The sequence below is a fragment of the Marmota monax genome, unplaced genomic scaffold (assembly GCF_021218885.2).
Source record: "Marmota monax isolate L192 unplaced genomic scaffold, Marmota_monax_Labrador192_F-V1.1 WCK01_AAM20220418_F8-fsc00153, whole genome shotgun sequence".
NCBI classification, from domain to species: domain Eukaryota; kingdom Metazoa; phylum Chordata; class Mammalia; order Rodentia; family Sciuridae; genus Marmota; species Marmota monax.
The window spans coordinates 2,824,011-2,848,008 of NW_026692146.1; the positions used below are offsets into that span (position 1 = coordinate 2,824,011).

General features: G+C 45.0%; 1 protein-coding gene across 2 annotated transcripts in view; it reads left to right on the plus strand.

The window, feature by feature from the left end:
• Ephx1 (epoxide hydrolase 1) overlaps window positions 1-23,998 on the plus strand; it is a 36,519-nt gene that overhangs the window by 7,843 nt on the left and 4,678 nt on the right. Inside the window, exons 1-7 of one of the 2 annotated variants that reach the window (XM_046419401.2) lie at window positions 5,331-5,537; window positions 9,509-9,696; window positions 11,808-11,988; window positions 19,623-19,850; window positions 20,376-20,505; window positions 21,055-21,263; window positions 23,303-23,411. In XM_046419401.2, the coding sequence (XP_046275357.1) occupies window positions 9,514-9,696; window positions 11,808-11,988; window positions 19,623-19,850; window positions 20,376-20,505; window positions 21,055-21,263; window positions 23,303-23,411 (1,040 nt within the window). In that variant the 5' untranslated portion in view covers window positions 5,331-5,537; window positions 9,509-9,513. Of the gene's footprint in view, window positions 1-5,330; window positions 5,538-9,508; window positions 9,697-11,807; window positions 11,989-19,622; window positions 19,851-20,375; window positions 20,506-21,054; window positions 21,264-23,302; window positions 23,412-23,998 lie in introns of those variants that run through there. The other variant, XM_046419402.1, reaches the window with a different exon arrangement.

The window sequence follows — 23,998 nt, forward strand, 5'->3', positions numbered from 1 at the left end:
GTAGAGTGTTCAAGGGACAAAGCAAGTTAGGGGACCAGGCAGGGGACTTTACAGTAGTCCAGAGGAGAGGCCACAGGCACCTGGATTGGGGTGTGGTGGCAGAGATGAATTCGAGATGTATTCTGGAAATAGAGCTGTAGGAACTTGCTGGTGATATGTGATATATGGGAGTGGCATGAAGGAGAAAGGTTTCAAGGACCTCTCCTAGGTCTTGGGCTTGGCACTTGGAAACAGTCCCAGGTGCTGTGAGAGAGAATCCTGAAAGGAAGCACAGTTTAGGGGTCAAACACACAATACAATTTCAGATGCAACGCAGGTTTGGAGACTCTGAGAAAGTCAAGCTAGCAGGTGGGTGTACAGGTGTAAAATTCAAAGGAGGTCTAGGGTAGAAACATAAACACTGTCATCTGCAGAGATGAAAGCAGGAGATTATGGCCTCCACATGGATACTAGTTCTCTGGCGGCCACTGTTTCCCAACAGCCCAGATGGCTTAGTTTACCCAGTTACACATTTTTTTCTGGACTTTTGGTCATCAGGTGCCATGGATTTCTGGATTAACCTTTGTCCCACAGGCTTCTTGGGCGGAAGAAAGTCATGCAGCAGCCGTCCTAGTCTTGGTTGCTGGAGCATATTCTGTGAGGCTCTGGTGTTGTGAAGCGTCTGAATCACTGAGGAAATGGACTCACAGGAAAAACCCTGTCACCCTTATGATTTTTCATGTTTTAAAAATGTAAAATTATTTGTGCTTGAGTAGATTGTTTTTCCACTGGGCAGCTCAGGAGGCTGCGGCAGAGGATCACAAGTTCAAAGCCAGCCTCAGCAACTTCATGAGGCCCTAAGCAACTTAGCGAGACCCTGTCTCTAAATAAAATATAAAAAGGGCTGGGGATGTGGCTCAGTGGTTAAGTGCCCCCTGGGTTCAATTTCCTAGTACCAAAAAAAAAAAAAAAACTAGTTGTCCCAAGGTACAAAAGTTAACTTAACACATTTCCTCCTCTGCAGTGCTAGGGAGGAAACCCAGGGCCTGACATGCTAGGCAAATGCTCTACCACTGAGCTGCATCCCCCGACCCCTATTCAGTGCAATTTTGCTCTTACCCTCTCCCTTGTTGCCTGGTTTCCTCTTTGCAGGGGTCACTGTTACCAGTGTCTCAGGTGAACTTCCAGAGATAATCTTCACTGTGGATGTTTGTATTCTTTGCTCCACACAAATGGTACCTGTTAACTCTATACATTTTTCTGCACTTGCTTTTTTTCACTTATCTACCATGGTACTCAATGCCTGTGATTTGTCAGGTACCTTTTTATAGAAAGATACAGTGAAGACTTAAGGTTGAAAAGGACATCACCCCTGCCACACAGTTTCACTGCACAGAGAAACCCTCCCCAAGTAACAGAGTATAAAGACTAGAGGTAGCCTAGGGAAGGGTACAGAGTGTGGATTGTGGCATCTGGCTGGCTAGATTTGAAAGCCTCCCTCACTTATTGGCTATTTGACCTTGAACAAGTGACTCAGCCTTAGTTTTCTCATCTGTAAAATGGGAATGTTTTAAAGATGAAATCAGTTAAACAATACAAAATGCTCAGAGTGGTACCAGAGAAAGCTCTATCACCCTCAGACTCTGCTCACCAAAGCAAAAGGCCTCTGGGTCACAACCCAGAGGAGGATGTAAATACATTCAGCTCAAAGGGTGAGATTTTGCTGGCTACTGAAGGAGTAAGAACAGGACTTTGAGAGGTGAGAAATGAAGGGGATCCTAGGCTTCAGTGGTCTGTTTTGAGGGGACAGAAGGTTGCCCAATGAGGCTTCAGGCTTCAGAACAGGGCTGCTCCATGTTTCTGGCTGAGAGTTTAAATTACAGCATGCAAGCTGTGAGGGAGGGTTAGGGGATTTATTTGGAGGCTCCTCCTTAGAAAAGAGAGTTGGCAAAATTTGAGGGTTGAGTTGCTAAGCCTTTCACAGTCCTGGCCAGGGGATGAGCAGCAGGTAGCTCTGAAGCTATAGCATTTATTTCACATTTCTGGTGGTATCATAGTGTCTGTGGATCCAGAACCATTGGATCCATCTCCCCAGAGGCTCTGGGATTCTCTACTCTCTGTTACCTGGAGATGGTTTTTCTCTTGCTCCTGCACAGAGGCCATGTCTTTCCACCTCAGGCACAAATATTCATTCAACAATGGTCAGTGGGATCCTTGCATCTGCCTGAAGTGAGCTCGGTGCAGGACAGGTAACCTGGTCTTCTTAAGGCTCATACTCTAATCTAGAGCAGGAGTCTCAAAGCGTGGTCCCTAGACCATAGCTCCAGTGGCCACTAAGAACTTGTTAAAGCCAGAGCTTCTCCAGCTCCACCCTAGGCCTCCTAAATCAGAAACTTTGGGTTTAATAAGTTCCCTAGGTGATTCTGATGCACCCCAAACTTGAACCATCCATCAAGAACACTGGTACTCAGCTGAGAACAACCTCTACCCCCCAACCCCAATTCCAGGGTCAGTTGGCAATGTCTAGGGAGAGGAAACCACTGGTATCTTAGTGAACAGAGGTCAGAATGCTTGCTAACCACTGTACAAGGCATAGGACGCCCATAGGCAAAGAATTACCTAGTCCCAAAGGCCTAAACTGCAGAGGTTGAAAATCCCTGCTCTGGAGTAGTTACACGAGAATGCAAGGATTATGGTGTGACTCTTTTCTCCCTTTATTCCAAATGTGCCACTGCCTGGCCACATGACCTAGAATGCCTCCCTCCCATCCACCTCAGTTTCTGAACTATGAAGTGAGAGGATTAAACTGGATGCTTATGGCATGACCTTAGCTCCTGGTCAGCTCGGTGGAGCTGAGTTGATACAGCCCCTCTCTTCCTTTTAGGTACTGGGTGGCCATCAGAGAAACCGTGAGAGAGAAGGGAGGGCTCCGTCGTCTGCCTAGTGCCAACCCCTCCCCAACCCAGGCCCGCGGCTAACCAGAATGGCTGAGTTCCCTGTGAACAGTCTCTCTCTTCATATTGGGCGATGTTTGCTTCCACCGACCCCACCCCCAAACTGCGCTCTGAGTGTGGTCTACTCTGGACACGTTGCCTTCCTAGTCGCTCTGGCCCTGGCCTGTGGACCTCTGGGGAGCTCAGTCAGGCAGGGGGGCGTGTGGGGGGAGCTAGGCAGATTAGAGTAAGCGCTTGACTCTGATTGGTCGGGCTCCAGAGCTCCACCCCTTCTCTTGGCTCATTGAGCGGGAAAAGGTGTTGAGGCCTGGGAGACAGGTTGGAGCAGATGGACGCAGCTCCGGCTCATCTGGGCTCTGGGGACGGGGTTCCCAGAGAGCTTATATGAAGGCTCCAGATCCTGCACAGAGTTAAATAAACCGAGGGTGGGAGGAAAGGGGGGAGGGGGGACGAACAACACGTTCAATGACAACCGAGAAAGCATTCTTTGGCCACAAATCTAATCCTCACAGTTGACTTGGGACAAGGCCTTTGCCTACTCTGATTCTTGCCTTAATTGAGTGAAAAGGAAAGTCGAGTTTTATGAGTCGTGGCTCCTTGGCGAATTTGCTTGTACCATGGTTTATCTCATCCTTTGAAATCCCACCAGCAGACAATGCCTGATTTTACTGTGGGCTAATCCGGAACACCTTTCTTTGTGCTCATTCAATACCTGCTATTAAATAAAGGGGCTGTTCCTGGAGGGTTAATTAACACACTGCAGTTATGCCTGTTTTATAATCCAAGATCTGTGACTCTAAGGCACAGTCCCAGAGCAAAGTACTAATATTCTTGTTATCTTAATTAGAATGCAAGAGATAGAGCTTTTAATTTTTTTTAATCTATTACTTTGTACTCGACCTGAGCTATACAACAATCTCCCCTTATCTGAGGGGAATGCAGTCCTAGCTCCCTACTCCATGAATGCCTCAAACCAGGGACAGTATTCAACCCTGTATATACTGTTTTTTTCCTATATGTACATACTTATGATAAAGTTTATAAATTAGACAGTGAAAGATTAACAGCAATAACTAATAATATAATTTAGCATTTGTAACACAGCAACATAATAAAGTTTCCAGCATCTCTACTCCTGCTTTAGTGCCATTATGAAATGAAATAAGGATTTTTTTTGTGTGTGTGTGTTTGTGTGTGTGTGTGTGTTACTGAGGATCTGAGGATTGAATTCAAGGGTGCACTACCAGTGAGCTACATTCCCATCCTTCCTTTGACTCTTCTTCCTTTTTAAATTTTTTATTTATTTATTTTAGTTATACATGAAAAAACAGTACAGTCTACTTTGACATATTTCTACAAACATGGAGTATATCTTATTCTAATTAGGCTACCAGTCTTGTGGATGTGCATGATGTTGAGATTCACTGTGGTATACTCTTATATCTACATAGGAAATTTATGTCACATTCATTCCACTGTCTTTCCTATTCCTGTCCCCCCTCACTTCCCTTTATTCTCCTTTGTGTAATCCACTGAACTTCTATTCTCTCCCCTTCCCCTTTGATTCTTATTTAATTTTGAGACAGGGTCTCACTAAGTTTAGGAGGCTGGTGTTGCTTGAACTTGTAATCCTCCTGCCTCAGCCTCTTGAGTCGCTGGGATTGCTGGCCTGTACCCCTATACTTGGTGAAATAACAGTTTCTTGAACACAAGCCCTGCAATACTGTCACAGTCAATTTGTATGGTTTTTCTGTTTTGGTTTGATTTTTGGTACTGGGGATTGAACGCAGGGGCACTCAACCACTGAGCTACATCCCCAGCCCTATTTTGTATTTTACTTAGGAACAGGGTCTTACTGAGTTGCTTAGCACCATGCTGTTGCTGAGGCTGGTTTTGAACTCAAGATCCTCCTGCCTCCCAAGTTGATGGGATTACAGGCATGCACAACTATGCCCAGCCATTACAATTTGATAACTAAGAAGTCTAAATGACTGAAGGGTGGGCGGCACATTCGGTGTGAATACATGCCTTGGCGTGATGGAGCAAGACAATGGGAGATTTCATCATGCTACTCAGGATGGCACACGATTTAAAACTTATGAACCACTTCATACTCATTTAATATTTTCAGACTGCAGGTGACTGTGGGTAACCAAAACATATATAAGGGGGAACAACTGTAAAGTCCTGGGCAATTCAGGATGCCCCAAAGATGTCCTTTCTTTGTCCTGGATTCCCCCCATTTAGGTGGGACTCAATCAATGATCATTCAACACTCTGTCTCTGGGGTCAACATGGTTCAGTTTGCTGTTTGAAGTCCAGGTGAGATAACCACACTGTGCACACATGAGCTTAGCTGAGTCATCAGGACTGTGCAATTTTAAAAAGGAGTGGTGGGTGGCAACCTGCCCTACCTCTCCCACAGTCTCTAGAGAGGCAGAGCTCCACAGCTCTGCTTCCCAAGGAGGTGATCAAAGGGTGAGAACAGAGCCCAAGCAGACAGGTGAAAGCACTGGGATAACTGCCCAGAAAAGGGAAAGCCAGGCAGTCATATCCCAGAAGGAAGATACCACAGTGCCCTGGGCCTCCTGCTGCTGAAGTCAGGTAAGGAGGGCAGATGGTCAAGTTCACTTGGGAGGTTGATCCTTTATTGTTCATTATGCTTGCAGTTCCCTTATAACATCCTGCAAAATGTGCCTAATTTGCATCCAGTGCCTGTGAAGTTGGTACAAATATTGGTAGAATGTCTCTCTGTATCGTGCTGGGTGCTAGGAGTTGGGACAGTGACCAGGACAGATGTAGTTCCTGCTTTCCAGAACTTTGGTTTATTATGGTGTGATCCGTGTGCCCAGAGAACTATATCCACCTGCTCCTGCTGCTGGGAAAAGCTCTGGTATCTGCTCTCTACCTCCTGCTTGTTCCGGCTGTGCACCACAGCCCCTAAACCCCACCCTGCCTTCAATATCATGGAGGCTAGGCTTCCCCATATTCTCAAAAGGGGAGAACTGCCTGGGATGGACAGAGGGTCTCTCTAAAAATGGAAAAAGTTTATGCAAGTTTTCTTTTCTGAATACCTTAAAATCAGAGACAGCCGAATGTTTTCTCTGATAAGCAGATGCTGATCCATAGTGGGGTGGGGGGATAGGGAAGAAAGAAGGAACTTTGGTTTGTGTAGAGGGGACTGAAGGGAGGGGTGGGGCGGTGGGGATGGGAAGGACGGTATAATGAGACAGACATTATTATCCTATATACCTGTACAATTACACTACTGTAGTGACTCACACCAGGTACAGCCAGAGGAATGAGAAGTTGTGCTCTGTTTATGTACAATATATCAAAATGCATTCTACTGTAAATAAATAAATAAATATTCTGTGGCAAAAAAAAAAAAAAAAAATCAAGGACTCCTCTCCAGGCATCCCTTGTCTTGTTTTAGTTGTAGGTGTGCTGGTTCTAGCCACCCACCTGATCAGCTGTCACATACAGGGCACTTACAGATAGGGACTGCTGGTGTTTGGGATTGAAAGATGAAAGACATGGCCTGTCTTAGCTAGGGATAGAACATGCACCAACATATTCTATTGCAACCCCACATTACATCTCAGGCTGAGATGGTCAATACCTACTACTCTGGCATATCGCAGATTTTTAGGAAAACTTCAGAGTTTTATATTCCAGAGAGGAAGATATGTTGAACATTCAAGTATGGTTTCCAGGAAGAAGATTGGAGTGACTTCTAAAAAGTGCACTGGTGGCTAAGATACGGGGTTTGGGGTTGTCTCTCTTAAAAGCTTTCCCAGTTTTCTAAATGTGGAGTGATAAGGGCTCTGGCCAAGGAGGGGACTGGGCAAAGAGGGGACTCAATCTGAATGGCATTAGTACGTATGTAGTGATGGGTATGAAGGAAGAATCAGATGGCTCCAAGGGACTGATATGAAAGAGCTAAGAGGTAGTAGGGAATAGCCAGTTTTCCAGATTAGTTCCCACTGTGCTAAAGGAAGACAGTGAAGTTGACACCCTGGATAGATCTCTAGGGAAGTTCCATTGCTGGATCTCTGTGGACAGGAATGGCTGCCAGTCGCCACGTTCTTAGCTGAAAGGGGCAACTCTTGGCAGGAGCAAGCCTCTGCAAACCCCTGGCAGGATCCTGAACATGTAACATGTAGTGACTAAAAGGCACATAAATTGTGGTTTCCTAGCAGGGCCCTCCTCCTGCCTTGAGTTTCCAGGATGGAATCAGGGAGGTGCTGGGGCATCGTGGTAGGTGGGGCATCCTGCCTTTCTTCTAATTGGGTCCTGACCACATTATATCCAATAGAACCTCCTCTGCTCTGGCAAAGGACCATGTTCATGTTCATGCAGGTTTCTCTGAACATGAATAGGCCATGAACTTCTTCCCCAGGAAGTTGGAAGGTGAGAAGCCAGACCACAGTGCTAGGCTGGTATCTTCCTAGCATTAGTTGGCAGAGAATAAGTTCTTCTTTATTTCTCTTCGAGAAAAAATGCGCAGGATTCAGACCAATGGGGATTAAAACACACTTGAATTTATTTGAAACATAATAGGTAAATCTATAGTGACAGAAAGAAGAATAGTAATTGCATAGGGCCCCGGGGTGGGGGTGGGGGCTGAGGCAATAGAGGAGTGATAGCTTCAGGGTAGGGTTTCTCACTGAGGTGACATAAATGCCCTAAAATTGGCTGTGGTGATGGTTGCATAATGGGGGAGCCACAGCCAGAGTTTCATTGGGGGTTCTTCTTGCCGAGGAGGGTGTAAGCCACTGAAAACTAAAGTCTAAAATATAATTAGTGAAGAACAAAAGACTAAGAGTCAGAAATATATTTACAAAAGCGGAGCCCCTAATGCATCCAGTCCACACAAGAGCTGGAACTAGACAAAGGAAAGATGGCTCCGGTGGTTTATTTAAGGGGGTACATCAAAGGCAGGGATAAGGTTTCCAGGGCAGGAATGGCTGCCAGTCACCAAGTTCTCAGCTAGCTTCATGATGTCTTGCAGTCCAGCAGGTTGACTGGCATCTTGGCAGGTCACACCCATCTCAGGTGCTATTTGGGACATGGCAGAGTGAGATAGAAATTCACAATTGTCCCTGGGCAATTGACCAGAGAAAATGTCCATTGGTCATTCCCAGACATCAGATGTTTCTGCCCACTAGGCTTCAATTCGTGGTGACCCACAAGCAATCCATGGATGGCTCATGGCAGTTGCACATATCTGTGAACACATCTCAAAACTGCTGCATTGCCCACTTTAAGTGGGAAAACTGTATAATACATGAATTATATTTCATAACACCATTAAACATACACACAGCCAAGATGTGTGGCCATAGTAGCATTTCTAATATGACCCTCTCACCTAAACTTAATCTTCCAGCACTTCAGACTTCCCCCTTTAACCTTTGTATACCATGGGAACAGGCCCCTCTCCCAGAGAGACAGACCAAGGGCTGAGCCACACTTAGCCTTGTGCCCCATCCCTTCTCCCAGGCCCACTGTGCCAGAAAGCTCCTTGTCCCTAGGGGGAGTCAGGAGGTAGGAACAGAGCCTTCTCAGAAGGCCTCTTAGAGGACTTGAGGCATTAGAAGTGCAGCCTTCAGGGCCATGCACAAGCCAAGTTCATGTTTTCCCAATGTGGTCAATGATTTTCATTGCTTGGTAGAATTATAGGTGATTTTTTTTCTTTCTCTACTGTTTTCCAATTTTTCTATAATATATACACATGTATATGTGTATATATTATAGAAAATACATATATGGACAAATATATCATGTACATATATGTATATATTTTTCTTTTTTTAGGATTGTCAACCTAAATTGAAAAACAGGGGCTAGAGGGGCTGGGGTTGTGGCTCAATGGTAGAGTGCTTACCTCACAGGTGTGAGGCACTGGGTTCAGTTCTCAGCACCGCATATAAATAAATGAGTAAAATAAAGGTCCGTCAACACTAAAAAATATTTTTAAAAAAATCAGGGGCTAGAGGTACAGCTCCATGGTAGAGCATGTGTTTAGCATGCATGAAACCCTGGGTTCAATTCCCAGCACAAACAAACCAACAAACAAAAAACCACCGGTGTATTCAAAGAAGTTGAGGCAATGGTAAATTTTAAAGACAAAACCAAGGAGAATCATATCTATTATTTTGAAACAATAATCCTTGGCCACAATGATTAATAACAAGACTGGTGTCTATCCGAGGTTGTACAGAGAGCTACTGGGCAGATGTCCTTGTAGAACTACTTTTTGTATGCAATTGTGGTGGCCTCTGGACAAGATTGTGGTTTTGGCAGAGTCTTTTGTATACCTACTATCAGGCTATCATGCATAAGAATCCTTTCTTCATAATCTCTTAGTTTTATTTATTTATTTATTTTTGGCATGGTTGACACAAGTAACTTTGATTCTGGCAACTTTCACATTTCTTTCACAGGACATATATACATAAAACCAGGGATTGGGTGGAAAGAGAACTGGGGGCTGTGGGGGCTGTGGGAGAAGCCTGCTGAGAATTGCAGTCTCCCAGTCTCTTGCTGATGGCTGCTCCTTCGTCTTGCAGGAGTCATGTGGCTGGAAATTCTCCTTGCCTCAGTGCTGGGCTTCGTCATCTACTGGTTCATCTCCCGGGACAGGGAGGAAATTTTGCCATTTGAAGATGGGTGGTGGGGGCCAGGGGTGAAGACCATAACCAGGGAGGATGAGAGCATCCGCCCTTTCAAGGTGGAAACTTCAGACGAGGAGATCAATGTAAGTAAGGCACCTTTTCCTAGTCAGGCTGGGCAAAGGGGAGGGTGGGGGCGCTGCTGTGGTTTCTCTGTGATGAGTTGGGCTTAGACAAGGGTTGGGGGAGTAGTCCTCCTTGGAAGTTTTTTCTTTCTAGCTTCTGTCACAGGGCAGGTGCAGGTTGCTCACAAAAGGCATGCCCAGCTCCCCCCTCTACCCCTTCCCTCCTGCTCCTTTCCCCTCCCCGAGGCCCCACAGTGCCCAGGCAGGAAGCTGCCAGCTGGACCAGTTATGTGCATCAAAGGTCACAAAAAGCAGATGTTTTCCCTTCTTCTGGGTCCCAGGTGGAGACATGAAACGCTGTAGCACTCAGAAGGCAGTGCCAGTGTTGGTTAGTATGTGTGTCAGCCATCCAACGTCACCTTCAGTCCCTGCTCACAGTTGTAGAAACTGAAGCTCAGACAGGTAAAGCAATTTGTCCCAGGTGATCAAGCCACCAAGCAGAAGGATTTGAACTTGGGTCTAACTCCAAAATCACTGCCCCGTCCCACGAGAGCTAGAATCAGGAAGGAAGTGATCAGTGGAGTGGAATCACCTGAGGGTGCAGTGAGCTGTGAGCAGGGCCAAGAGGATGGGTCTGCCCATCCCCTGCTCATTCTTTCCTTCATTCTGTGGCACTTGAGCACCTACTGTGTGCAGGTGCTCTGCTGAGTGCTTGAAAGAAACCAGAGACTCTTTCTTCAAATAGCTTACCCCAGTAGGTGAGAAAAGGAACATTCACAGAGATATATTAACTAAAACATTAGTAAGGATGATTGTGCTGATAAAAGGTCATTGAGAATTTCAAGAAGGAATTTAAAAATGGAAACTAGACTAAACCCAAGAGAAACCAACTGGGGCTTCCTTGATAGAACTTGCTATGGTCTTGCTAGTGAGGGCAGAAGCTGAGCTCTGAAGATAATAATAACTTCTTTTGTGGATTCTATATACTAAAGGAGTCTTGAGGTTTTAAAAATCTGTGTGAGGGTAGCCAAAGCACTTGGGAAGAAGCCCTGGGAACAGTGACACTTGAGATGATCCATGAACTATCATGAACATCCCCCAGCAGGGCTGCTGGCCTTTTAGCCTAATACATGTCTAAAGGACTTGCTTCTATCTCCTTGGCAGTAATTTTTTTTTATCTCAATTGAGTTACAGCATTCAATGCTGCATGTCAAAACTTGGCAAGCCAGAGTCCATGGGTCAAATGTAGTCTGCCACCTCTTTTTGCACTGCCCCCATGCCAGGAATTGTTTATGCAACTTTAAATGGCTGGGAGGAGACAATCAAAAGAATGATATTTAGTGACATGAAAATTATATGGATGGGCTGAGTTTGTGGCTCAATGGTAGAGCCCTTGCCTAGCATGTGTGAGGCACTGGGTTCAATCCTCAGCACCACATAAAAATAAATTAATAAAATAAAGGTATTGTGTCCACCTACAATTAAAAATATTTTTTTAATTATATGGATTCAAATTTCAATGCCCATAAATACAGTTTTATTAGAATAGAGCCATACCTTTTAATCCATATATCACCTGTAGCTGTTTTCTCATTACAGAGACAAAATGGAATAGTTGCATCTTGCAAAGTCAAAAACATTCACTCTCTGGGCCTAGGGCTGTAGCTCAGTTGGTAGAGAATTTGCCTCATATGCACAAGGTCCTGAGTTCAATCTCCAGCCCCACATAAAAAAAAATGCTATCTGTTTTTTTTTTTTTTACCAATAAAAATGTTGCTAATCCCTGATATATAGAAGTAGAAGTGTTGGTAAATTTAAGATGAATATTATTCGTATATTTCAAACATAGAAAATACGAGCTGGGGATATAGCTCAGTGGTAGAGCACTTGCCTAGCATGTGTGAGACCCTGGGTGCTCTCCCTAGCACTGCCAAAAAAGTAAGAAGGAAAATGAAAAGAAAGAAAGATGAAAAGGGAATCTGCAGCCTTCAGTGACAGACACACATGCCTAAAAGTAGGGGGAGCTTTTCTTTGCCACTGCTCTGGTGCAGTGAGGTTGCAGGGTTGGTTTTGTCCTGTAGAAACAAACCTTCTCTTGTGCTTTGTCCTTGGGGCCCTGCATTTCACTCCAGGATTTACATCAGCGGATTGATAAATTCCGCTTAACTCCACCTTTGGAGGACAGCCGCTTCCACTATGGTTTCAACTCCAACTACCTGAAGAAAATCCTGTCCTACTGGAGGAATGAATTCGACTGGAGGAAGCAGGTGGAGTTCCTCAACAAGTACCCTCACTTCAAGACTAAGATTGAAGGTATGTTTCCAGAACACCAGCTCAAAGGGATGTATGTCACAAGGAGCAGCCATCTTTCATGAGTTGATTCAAAGTCAAATAAAGCTGGGGGGACCTTGAATCCAATTATAAGTCACTGTGACCTTACCAGAGTGCAAAAATATCGCCAGTTCTCAATGAACTGTTGATCTTCAGAGGTAAACAGGAAAAACATATAAAAAACATAAAAACCAAAGAAATGCAGAATCCAGCTGGGCATGGTGGTACACATCTGTAATCTCAGCAGCTCAGGAATCTGAGGCAAGAGGATCAAGAGTTCAAAGCCAGCCTCAGCAATTTAGCAAGGCCCTAAGCAACTCAGTGTGACCTTGTCTCTAAATAAAATATTTAAAAAGGGCTGGGGATGTGGCTCAGTGGTTAAGTACCATTGGGAAGAGAGAGAGAGAGAGATTCAAAGTCCAGTCTGACTATGTAGCAATCCCTGAGAAGGAGGGAGAGGATGACTGGGACCTGGGTATGGCCTCAGTCAGCTCAGCCCCTTCTTAAAGTTTGGTACCCCCTGATATTACAACTGTTCAAAGATGCTCAGATGGTCAGTTCTTTGAAAAATTTTCCTGTCTGTTTGCAACGCTAGACCTCATGTCCCAATTATGTCACAGATTGTCATAAAAATTCTCCAGAAAGAAAAGATCACTTCCAAATTTTTCTTGGGAATGTGACCCCTGGATCATGTGGGATGAGTAATAGTTTCCTAATGGAAAAGAATTTTTTAACTGAACAAAGTCTTAAAATCAAATATAGAAACATTTAAGAAATTAGAGACATTTTGTTAACTTAAAACATTTTTAAACTTTTAATTGTGGTAAGATATGCATAACATGAAATTTATCATTGTCACCATTTTTTTTGGGGGGTGGGTACCAGGGATTGAACTTAGGGGCACTCAATCACTAAGCCACATCACCGGCCTCATCTTTGTATTTTATTTAGAGACAGGGTCTCACTGAGTTGCTTAGCGCCTCACCATTGCTGAGGCTGGCTTTGAACTCTCAATCCTCCTGCCTCAGCCTCCTGGCATAACTAAAGTTTTTGAAAAGAACATTGAAGCTAGGCATGATGGCACATGCCTGTAATCCCCCTTAATCATAAGGCTAAGGGCAGGAACATCACAAATTTGAGGCCAGACTGAGCAACGTAGTGAGACCTTGTCTCAAATTAAATAAAAAAGGTTGGTGATGTAGTTCAGTGATAGAGCACTTGCCTAGCATATGTAAGGCCTGGGGTTTAATCCCAAGTACCTGCCTCTCCCACCAAAAAAATTTGAAATTATACAATATTTAAAGGATGAGCATCATTAAACAAGTTTAGAAATATAATGAACTATTAATCAAAGTTCTCTGGAAAGTAACTAACTTCACATTTGCTCATAAATATGTGGCACAAAATTCATAAGCATAACTCAAATGCTTACTGAAAAAATAGTTTTATAAACTTGTAAGTTTAATAAATTGAAGAATAATTTTAAAAAATCAAAATAATCTCTGAATATTCTCCTCTATACCCCTCAAGACCATTGGAAACTCACAATGTAGGTGGCAGAGCGCACCCTGGTGGTGGGAATGCTGCCCCCAGATCCAGAGAACTCAAGCTAGGGCTGGTGTCTGAGCCTCTGAGCCTCAAAGGCTTTGTTATATGATGGGGAAATGATGGTTCCCACTTCACAGAGTGGATGTAAAGATGACAGAATGGGATGGGTGGAAACCCTGGCCCAGAGACACCTGCTGTTGTCCTCTGATATGAGGAGACTGGGTCTGAGGAAGAACAGGAAAGGGAAGAGCTAAGTAGAATCCTAGTGGATCCTGGACCTGGAACCCTTCCTGGAGCTAAGCCAGCAACACATAACAAAATTCTAGAATGATTTTTGCCTTCTTTTTGATTTCTATTTTGAGATGGGGTCTCGCTATGTTGCCCACAGTGGGCTCAAACAATTCTGCTGCCTCAACCTCCTGAGTAGCTGGGACTATAGGCACATGCCTAGCTTTATTATTATTATTATTTTAATTTTTTCAGTTGCCAATATATTTTTCACTTTATTTGTTTATTCATATGTGGTGCTGAGGATTGAACCCAGGGCCTCACACTTGCTAGGCAAGTGCTCTATCACTGAGCCACAACTCCGGTCCTGGAATTATTATTATTATTACTATTTTTTGGTCAAATTTGGACTCCTCATTGAGTGCTGCTGTGCCCTTTGGAGGATTCTGGTGTCTTCTGACATGAGCCTAGCAAGAGGGCCAAGGCCAATCATACACAGGTTGTCATATACAATTTCCAAGGATCATCATTTAAAACTTTGGTGCCAAATCCTGGCCTTCTGCCTCCTGGAGTTTGACTTGGATCCCTCAGTTACCCTCAGCTCTTCAATTCCCCTCTAGCAGATACTGACGGGAAACTTCCAGATCCCACTCTGCTGGGGCTGGGGACACACAGACACTGAGGACAGGGTCCCTGTCTTTGTGGCTCATGGGCTCCTCAGGGGTAATTACAGCACATGACGAGGGACACCAGGAGAGAGGAGGCTTCAGGACCTTTGAGAGCCCACACTTCCTTCAAGTGTGAGGAAGACTTCCCAGAGAGAGGGCTCCCTCCGCCAAGATGAATAGAAGCTTGCCTTGTATGTGGGGAAGGTGGTCCAAGGAGAAGAGAAGAGCAAAGACTTACAGGCAGGAGGCTGTTTCCCTTCTAGGTTTTTTTTTTGTTTGTGTGTTTGCTCCTGGAGATTGAACCAAGGGACTCTTTACCACTGAGCTACGTTCCCAGTCCTTTTTACTTTTTATTTTGAGACAGCGTCTTGCTAACTTGCTGAGGTCTACGTTGCTGAGTCTGGCCTAGAACTCTTGATCCTCTGCCTCAGCTCCACTGAGCCCCAGTGGCTGGAATTACAAGCAACACCATCACTGTGGCCTCTGTTTCCTTTCTGGAGGCTGCAGGCTTACCCCACCAGACCATCTCAGGGTTTCCCAGGACACCAAGGATATACAGGACAAAACCTCTCTCAGAGCACAAGGCTCTGAAGAGGGCAATTCCTGGCATTGAGTTCATCATGGACAGTGGCCCACTGTGACTAACCCCTGTGCAGTTCTGGCACACTTCCTAGGGCTGGCAGCCTATTTTTGGCCTGGTCCTTGCAGGATGGAGTCCTTCCCCTGGGACTGAGTTTTTCTTACCCCACCTCCATAGCACCAGCTGATGGCTTTGGTCCTCAGGCCCAGCAAACCTTCAGCTCATCTCTTTCCCTGGGCTTCCCAGGTTGGGGCTGGTTCAGGAAGGTCCTGTGTCAATCTCTGTTTGCTGCATTCTTCTCCATGATGCTGGACCTTTTCAGGGTCCTCTCTGACCCTTGTGCTCCTGGTAGTTCATAGCTTCACCTGTGACCCCTACTCCAGTGTTCTGTTCACATTCCCACTGGCTGCGCTGTTCCTGCCACTTACCTTCTAATTCTGTGATGAACTTTCAGATCCAACCCATGTGTGGGGCCTCCTGTAAAAAAATTAAATAAATTTAAAATGTCATGGAACTGGGGGTATAGCTCAGTAGTAGAGCATTTGCCTAGTGTGCAGGTATAGCTCTGGGTTCCATTCCCAGCACCAAAAAAAAAAAAAAAAAAAAAAATCAGCATCATGAAAATGTCTTAATTTTTACTATGCAAAAAAAAAATTTATATTTAGAAGTACAGAAGGGAATACAGAGAAAAGGAAGTCTCTTTTTCCTTCCTGCCCCCAGCCTGAGACAGCTCCTGCTTTCTGCTTTCCTTATGTACACTTCCAGGGAGAACCCATGTGTACGCAAGCATGTGTGTGGGGTTTTTTTTGTTTTGTTTTGTTTTGTTTTGTTTTGCCTATTTTTAAACTCAAATGATAATGTGGTAGAATTTGAATTAAAAATAATCTCACATCATGCAGTGTGTCCCCAAAAGGATAAGATTACCTACTAAAATAAACGTTAGGACAGGAATAAATTTAGTAACACAGAAAGATGCCCAGGATATATTGTTAAGTTAAAAAAAATAAGTTTCCAAAATAGGATGAATGTAGGGTTCTATTTTTGTTAAAAGAAAGTTATGTTCACTAAGTATTTTTTTAACATTTTATTTTTTAGTTGTAGTTGGACACAACACCTTTATTTATTTATTTTTATGTGGTGCAGAGGATCAAACCCAGGGTCTCACACGTGCTAGGTGAGCACTCTACTGCTGAGCCACAACCCCAGCCCCCACTAAGTATCTTTTAAAAGTTCAAACTGTCACAACCAAAAGGGGCCTAAGGAGATTTGACAGTTAAATGTAATGTGGGATCCCAGGTGGGATCCTGGGATAGAAAGAGGACACTAGGTTAAAACTAAGGAAACTTCAGTAATATTCCATTGACTATATATACAAATATTATCCAGCCTTAACAAAGAAGGAAATCCTGCAAAATATGACTACACAGAAGAACCTCAAGGATATTATGCCAGGTTAAATAAGCCACTCACAGAAGGACAAATATGTCAAGACCCCACTATGTGAGGTGCCTAAAACAGGCAGCACAGAAGAGGAGAGGAGGGGGCAGGTGGTGGCCAGGTGTGGGGAGTAGAGGAAATGAGGAATTGCTAATCAGTGTGGATAAAATTTCAGTTATGCCAGATGAATAAGTTCCAGAGATCTGCTCTAACAATATAGTACCTATAATGAACAGTATTGTAGGGGTGGCAGGGGGTGGGGGTGGGGGCTTAGTGGTAGCACTGGCCTAGCATGCCAGGCCCTGGGTTTCATTCCCAGTATTGCAAAAAGAAAAAAAAAAAAAAAAAGATCACAAAAAAATCCCCAATACTATGTTATATACTTCAAAATCTGTTATGACAGTAATCTCATATTGTGTTCTTACCACAGTAAAATTTTGTGGGTTAGGGGGAGCACTTGCCTAGCATGTATAGTGTGTAGAGCTCTGGGTTCCATTCCCATCATTAAATCAAAAAAAAAATTAACAAAGAAAATCTGAATTGGCATGTTCAGATGCCTACTGTAATTCCTGCTACTTGAAAGACTGAGGCTGGAAGATCACAAGTTGGAGGCCAGTCCTGGCAACTTAGGGAGACCCTGTCTCAAAAAAATAATAATAAAATAAAAAGGGCTGGGAATGTAGTAAGAATGCCCTTGGGTTTGATCCCCAGCACTGCAAACAAACAAACAAACTAAACTAAAATGCTAAGGAGATCTGAATAAGTATGGACTTCAATTAATAATGTATTATTGACTATAAGGCATGTTAAATAAATTACCATATTAATGTAATATGTCAAGAATAGGGAAGACTGAATCCCACAGCTTGGGAGACTGAGGCAGGAGGATCACAAGTTTGAGGTCAGCCTCAGCAACTTAGTGAGGCCCTAAGCAACTTAGCAAGACTCTGTCTCAAAATAAAAAAAAAAAATCGAAAAAAGCTGGGGAATGTGGCTCAGTGGTAAAGCACCCCTGGTTCAACACCCAGTACCAAAAAAAAGGGGGGGGGTAATCTGGGTATGGGGGCATTCTATGTTCTGCATTTTTTCAATAATTCTAAAACTATCCCAAAATAAAAAGTTTAAGAAAAATCTGGATGACAACACAATATTCTCTTCTGATACTGGGATTACATGTGATTTTCCCCCATTTGGTTTATCTGTGTTTTCTAAGTTTTCTGTAGTGGCCATGTATTGTTTGTATCATGAATTAACAGATCAGGTCATTAGCTAGACCGTGCTGTTGTCTCCACCCTCAAGGTGTAGCAAGCGTCCCTGGCACGGCAGCCACTCTGCAGTGTGTGCTATGAATGCTCAGGTGCATAGGGCCACACTCCAGGAAAAGGGCTGCTCTCCTTGGAAACATAAAGACTCAAGGTGACTCTGGGGGTATTGTAATGTACTCACCTATTCTTAGCTAGGACCACCTTCCAAGTTCACAGCATTCTACTTAAAAAGAAATTCTCCACTTAAATAAAAAGTCATGGGCTGTGTGTGTGTGTGTGTGTGTGTGTGTGTGTTAGTGGTAGAACGATTGCCTAGCATGCTCGAGGCCCTGGGTTCTGTCCCCAGAAAAAAATATAAATAAATTGTACCACAGAAAAATAACGATAACAATTTTTTCTTTATTATGCCAGGGGAATAAAAAACTACTGAGCCACAAAAAAAATCCCTTTTTTTATATTTTATTTAGAGACAGGGTCTCACTGAGTTGCTTAGGGCTTTGCTAAATTGCTGAGGCTGGCTTTGAACTCACGGATCCTCCTGCCACAGCTTCCCAAGCCACTGGGATTACAGGTGTATACCACCACACCTAGAAACAATAACAATTTTTTAAAATTAAAAAATTATGTTTTATAATTGGCAAAAATAATAATAAATGTTTATGTCAATGCATATAGTAATTATGCATTGGTAATATGTACTAATTATGCACATAGTATGTGTTCATTGTAGAAGAATTAGAAATACATATAACACAATGAAGAAAATCAAAGCCTTGGTTCTACTGCTCAGGAAGAATGACTTTGTACATTTTTGGAGTTTATTCTCAGACCTTTAAATCCCTACATTCATAGTACAGACTGTCCCTGACTTATGATGGTTCCACTTAAGATTTTTAACTTTTACAATGGTGTGAAAGCAATATACATTCAGTAGAAACCATATTTTGAATTTGGATCTTTTCCCGGGCTAGTGATATGCTATACAGGCATAGTTCCCAGCCTGTCCCACAATCATGAGAGGAAGCCACTGATTCTCTACTGTGGACTGTGTTACTAAGCTAGGAGTTTAGTAGGTCATGCATATTCAGTGCATTTTATTTAGTATTTATGTATTCATTGTGGTGTAGGGGATAGAACATAAATGGGCCTTGCATGTGCTAGACAATTGCTCTACTGAGCCACATCCCCAATTCTTAAGTGCATTTTAGACTAAGAAAAATTTCAGCTTAAGCTAAGTGGTACATGCCTATAATCCCAGCTACTCAGTAGAAGGCTGAGGCAGGAGAATCTCAACTTCAAGGTTAGCCTGAACAACTTAGCAGGGGCCTGTCTCAAATAAAAAAATAAAAAGAGTTCAATTCCTAGTACCATTATCAACACACACACACACACACACACACACACACCAAGAAATTTTCAACTCAAGTTGAGGAACATCTTCATGAGTATACATGCATACATATAACTGTTTGGAAAAATTGGATCATGTAATGACTATGACTTGATAATTCACTTTTACCAACTAGCAATGAACTGTTTTTTATGTTAAATAAATACAAATCTTCTCCCTCTCCCCTGATTTTTAAATAAGTGAACAAATATTTATGGAGTCCCACCATAAGCTGGGAAGTGTTCTGGGGCCTGGGAACCCAGCGGTACACACAGACCCGCTCTACCCTCCCAAGCAGGCAGGCTGTAAAGTCTAAGCAAGGACATCTGCGTCGCTGGGCCATGGTGTGAAACAGTGCGTGAACAGTACGTGATGTGGGGGCGCAAAGGTGGCAGCACACACTGCCTGCGCCCTGGAGGGTGCAGAGCCTGCCCGGGTACTCTCGAGACTTCAGCCTCCCCATCTTCTCCCCTCCCTCATAATTGTGCCTCGTCCTCCAGGGCTGGACATCCACTTCATCCACGTGAAGCCCCCCCAGCTGCCTTCAGGTCGTACTCCAAAGACCTTGCTGATGGTGCACGGCTGGCCTGGCTCCTTCTACGAGTTTTATAAGATCATCCCACTCCTGACTGACCCCAAGAGCCATGGCCTGAGTGATGAGCATATTTTTGAAGTCATCTGCCCTTCTATTCCTGGCTACGGCTTCTCGGAGGCATCCTACAAGAAGGGTAGGAGGGGTTGCTGCTGGGGGCCATGGAATGCTCACCTTCCAGGAGGATGAGGTGGGCCGGAGACCAGAGAGGCTGGGAAAAGAGGAGTCCAAGAGGCATTTTCTTACGCTAAAGGCCAGCAGGTCTTAGGATCTGAATCTGAGAACGTGGTGGGCCATAGGCTGGGTAGAACAGTGGTCAGCACTGTTCAGTGCTGCTCAGGGCTTGGACTCTTGGGTTCTATGAGCTCTCCTCAGGAGCGGGTCCACATCTAGGCCCTAGATTGTTCCAGTCCAGAAGACTGACCAAGCCTCTGCAGGGTGGACCCAGAGATATCTCACAGGGGCTGTCCCAAGCCCCTTGTGCCCATACTGCCCCTGCACAGAAGTAGGCATAGGGCACACTGTCTTCTGGAACTAGAGGACTCCTCCTTGCCCCCTGTGAGTGACTCTCACCTCAACCTGGGGGGAGGTGAGCCTGAGGAACTTCACAAACCCAAGGAGTGACCTCCCTGAGACTATTCTTTTTCCCCTTCACAACCAGGCTTCAACACGGTGGCCTGTGCAAGGATCTTTTATAAGCTGATGCTGCGGCTGGGCTTCCAGAAATTCTATATTCAAGGTGGGGACTGGGGGTCCCTGATCTGCACCAACATGGCTCAGCTGGTGCCCAGGTGAGCTCTCATTCAGGTGCGTGAGCATGTGCACAGCCTCTAAAAGGATCTTTGTTCAGGGCAGGCATCTGGACTGGAGGGTGGTTCATACCAGTTCCTGCCTGGGCATAGTGTCTGAGCCTTGGGGTTCCCTCTTGCCAGGGGCCACCCAGGCAGGGATGCTTGTCGGCCCACGGGAGAGAAGACAGGTTCTGTAATCATTCTGTAGGGCATATGGGCATGTTGACCTGGACCCTCCCATTTGGTGTAACACAAAGTTGGTGACTCTGGGCCAGGTATCCAGGCAGAGACTGCCAGTGAGAGGAGGTAAAAGTGGGGGATTAGACCTTTCTTGGGGACCACGCTCTGGAGGAGCCCTGAACAGAACTCTCTAGGAACTATTTTCTTCCCCAACCCCTCTGCTCCAACACTTGTGGACACCCCAGAGGGGCAGGTGCTGAAGGAGCCTGGCACATCAGCCCTGTAGCTGTCTCTTCCTCCTCCATCTCTTCTCTCTCTGCCTTTCTTATACTAGCCCAGCCTCACCTGAGCCCATTTCTCTGCCCCCAGACACGTGAAAGGCCTGCACTTGAACATGGCTTTTGTTGCAAGAAATCTCTCCAACCTGACCCTTTTGTTGGGAAAGCGTTTCGCAGGATTTTTGGGCTTCACTGAGAGAGATGTGGAGTTGCTGTTTCCTTGGAAGGACAAGGTTTTCTATAACATCATGAGGGAGAGCGGCTACCTACACATCCAGGCCACCAAGCCAGACACCGTGGGTGAGCACACCGGGGCAGGGGGACCTCACTACCCCCAGGATGAAAACCCCTTATAAGGAACTAAGAGCTAGTTTTGTTATTGTTGTTTGGGGGATGGGTTGGGTGTTTTGTTTGTTTGCAGTGCTAGGGATGGGACCCAGGGCCTCAGGCGTGCTAGGCAAACAGTCTGGCACCAAGTCATGACCTCAGCCCTTCTCAGAACTCTTTAGACCTTTAACCTGGATTTCCCCATAGAACTGAAAAGTTTATGTATCATCATCAGATTCCCAAGATAATCCAAACTCTGTGTGGTTCACTCAATGTTGGTTAGTAGCTTTAAAGCCCCCCACCCCCTGCCCCTGAGGCTAAGTCCTGTCATAAGAAGCAGAGGGGCCTTGGCAGCTCTAGAGCTATTGGAAAAGGGTATAGGGGGCCCACACTCTGGGGGAAAATTCACCCTAATAGTGAGGGGTGGACCCAGCAACCATTTCTTCCACTAGGGCCCTGTTACGGGATACTTTTCTGAAAAGCAAAAAAATTATGATTCTCATGCAAATATAAAATGAACATGTGTCCAAAATTGTATTTAACTCAGTTTCTAAAGGAGCTAGTAAAATGTTAAAACAACAATAGGGGCTGGGGAGATAGCTCAGTCGGTAGATCGCTTGCCTCTCACACACAAGGCCCTGGGTTCGGAGTGATAATTAAACGTCCACCGGACAAAATTTACTTGCTTTTCTATGAACAAAAACGATTTGCATCATTCTCACTGTTCCGTAATGGCAGGGCTTGCCTAGCACATGTGAGGTACTAGGTTCAATCCTTAGCACCACCTTAAAAACAAATAAATAAAGGCATGTTGTCCATCTACAATTACAAAAATCTTTTTTTAATTTTGAAAATCACAAAAAAAATAAGACAGAAGACAATCAATCACCTGTAAGCACTCTTCCTCCCTCCCCCTTTCCTTCAGAAGAGCTTTGCTAACATTTCAGTTGATGAATGTTCACAAGCCACTACACTCATATGCCCCACATGACCAGACACCGGTGGTGATCTCTTGCAGGCACTGTCCCCACCAAGGATGGCCTCCCTCCTGACTTTCAATCACATTCTTGATAGTTTGGCTTTGCCTGTTCTCACTCTTCCTAAGAATGGAACCATAGAATATGTCTCATGGGAGTCTGGCTTCTTTTGTTCAATATGGTGTTTGTGAGGTTATTTATGGTATTATCCCGGACATTTTTTTGGTGCTGAAGAGCAAACCCAGGGCCTTGCACATGCCAAGAACATATTCTACCAGTGTGAGTTCCACTCCTGGTGCCCTCAGCTTTTTTTAACATTTTTGGGGGGCTGAGGGGGAGTACTGAGAATTGAACCCAGGGGCACTCAACTGCTGAGCCACATCCCCAGCCCTTTTTTGTATTTTATTTAGAGACAGGGTCTCACTGAGTTGCTTAGGGCCTTGCTAAGTTGCTGAGGCTGGCTTTGAACTCACAATCCTGCCTCAGCCTCCCGAGCCACTGGGATTACAGTTGTGTGCCACCGTGCCCAGACCCTCAGTTATTTTTAATTACCGCACAGGATTTTAGCTAATGGGTGTATTGATATTTATTTGTAACTGATTATCCTATTTTGGATTAAAATTTTAGGTTGTTTCTTGTTTTTCAATATCAGGGCATATGGATCCTCAAAAAACAGAAAACAAAACCCCCCCAAATTTATCTCTTTAAAAACAGTGTCCTGGGCTAGGGAGTAGTATTCATCTAGCAGGCACAAGACCCTAGCTTGATCCCCAGCACTACAAGATAGTTCTCACTTGGGTATCACCAAACCCACATATAGACCCTTAAGTTTGAAGAAAGGTACACATATTCCAAACAAATCCACGTGAGATCATGGGAAGTAGGACCCCAATCTATCCCATGAAGCTGCCCAGGGTTAAGGATGTGGCATGCATAGCACTCTGTGGGGCCAGCACCATAGCTCAGTCATGATAGCCAGTGCCCTGGTGCCCAGGTACCCAGGCCTGAGTCCCTCCCTTACTCCTTCCCACCCAGGCTGTGCTCTGAATGACTCTCCGGTGGGACTGGCTGCCTACATTCTAGAGAAGTTTTCTACCTGGACCAATTCGGAATTCCGAGACCTGGAAGATGGAGGCCTGGAGAGGTGAGGTCCCCTCTATCCCCCTGACAGGGCCCTGGTCCCAGCAGCCACCTTCCTCACTCCGCTCACCCTATTGGTCCTCATTTCCGGTTTTTCCATGTGGGGTTCCAGCAAGTTCCAGCTCTCTTTGGCTTCCCCACAAATCCTAACCCTGTGACCAATGTGTTCCCATTTGTGGGATGAGGAAGCATCTTGCTGCTGGCTCCAAGCCTCACAGTGGGGTGGTGAGGAACAGGATGCAGGACATACAGCCTCCTCCTGGGATGAGGAAATTGAGGGCACTGAACACTTCTTCATTGTCAAGAATAGCCCTGGGAGCCTGGCACCAGGCACTGTGTGCTGTGTGGAAGCTGATCAGGTTGGGGGCTGCAGGAGGACTAGGGGTGGGGGCAGCGTCCTGTCTCCTGGAGCCTTAGAGGCTACAGCCTTAGAGTGCGTGACTCCTCACTCCTGGCCTGACTACAACTTCAGGGTCAGCTCTGACTCACTCTCCAGGGCCCACCTTTTCTTTATTCCTTCAGTGACATACATAGCACCAGACCCAGAACTGAGGGTGGGGAATACAGAGTGAAATGAGACTGGATCTGCCT